Genomic DNA, 1,320 nt, shown 5'->3' on the forward strand with positions numbered 1-1,320 from the left:
CCAGTGGTGGTTACGCTCACTGAGCTTAACCGCCAGTCTCTTGTTGCACTCTGAGTGCTTGTTTCCGGTTGACAGTGCGTTGCGCTGTTGGGAGGCCGTCAGAACACACACCCTATTATGATAGAGAACATCCCCACTGCCCTGTAGTCAGGTAGCAGCGTCTGCTAGCTCTGTACGAGGTTTTTGCGCCTTCTAGAGGCTTTTCCTCAGAGTAGAAGTCAGCGCAAACATTTGGTCACGGAACATCATTGGACGTCGTGTCCAATCATAGTTAGTTTTGATTGGCTGGCTCTTTTCAGTCAGAAGTAATTCACTTCCAGTATTTTCCTCCCACGTGTCTGCTCCTGCTTACCGCCCTGTTTTGTCTCCCGCTTCTTCTTGGCTTTCGACCACGGGACCTTCGTCAAGGCAGCAAATATACACACTGATATTAGTGAGGTTAAACACGTCACGAGGCGCCTACTGACTACCATTCACTAAAGTACTCAGTATCTCCACTAAGGTATCGGAACCTTTGACACGCCACACACACAGAGTGTGTGTGTTTGCAATGGGTCAAACTAACGCGCGACCCAATTTCTCTGCACCCTACAGAACACTTCCCCTCCTACGGAAAGTCCAGTGTCTTGATGAGGGCGGCCACGGCAGGGTCTTCCTTGTTGGTCACCGCCCACTTGCGAAATACGACTGGAATGTCGTCCAGCAAATTCGCCGCAGGTTCCCAGGACGATTCTTCATCGTCGAGTCCAAGCCACTTCACCAAAATTTGGTGTTGGCCATCCACGCATCGCGTTTCGTCCAGGCGCTCCACATGAAATCCGCCATCGCCAAACGCGATCTGCTCCTCGAGGTCTTCAGTCACCTCTCTACCACCTTCGTGGTACATCTTCAATCGGCATGCATGATGGACCATGACTTCATACGGTGGCACCAGCTGCTGAGTCTACATCACATGGTCTGTGATAACTCTGGTCACTTGGCAGGGTCCGCGCCAATGCAGGGCCAATTTTGTCGGACGGTTGACGACCGATCTGACGAGCACAAAATCGCTGACTGAAAAAACCCGCAAACTTGACTTGAGATTTTCGGTCGCGGCGTCCGCGCGCTTACTGACGCAACTTCTCGCTTCTCACAGCAACGTTGCGGTGCATTTCTTCATGCGCCGCTTGGAGGTCCGTCACATATTTTTTACGGGCATCGCCAAGCTAGTCCGCGACGTAAACTTCCTTGAACGTCGGGCGGACAAATCCTGTCAGCGGGGTCTTAGCTGACAGGCCGGTAAACGCTGTCACAGGCGCAATTCCTCCCAGCCGGTCTGCC

The 1,320-nt window shown here is 52.7% G+C and overlaps 1 protein-coding gene across 1 annotated transcript; it reads right to left on the bottom strand.

Annotated features, from left to right (window-relative positions):
- Positions 1–607: 607 nt before the first annotated feature.
- H257_16379 (hypothetical protein) lies at positions 608–913 on the bottom strand (the record flags this gene model as incomplete). Its single annotated transcript, XM_009844790.1, has 1 exon — positions 608–913. One exon carries the CDS (start codon positions 911–913, stop codon positions 608–610), a length of 306 nt encoding a protein of 101 aa, XP_009843092.1.
- Between the last annotated feature and the right edge of the window lie 407 nt (positions 914–1,320).

Source organism: Aphanomyces astaci, assembly GCF_000520075.1.
Source record: "Aphanomyces astaci strain APO3 unplaced genomic scaffold supercont1.85, whole genome shotgun sequence".
Taxonomy (NCBI): domain Eukaryota; phylum Oomycota; class Saprolegniomycetes; order Saprolegniales; family Verrucalvaceae; genus Aphanomyces; species Aphanomyces astaci.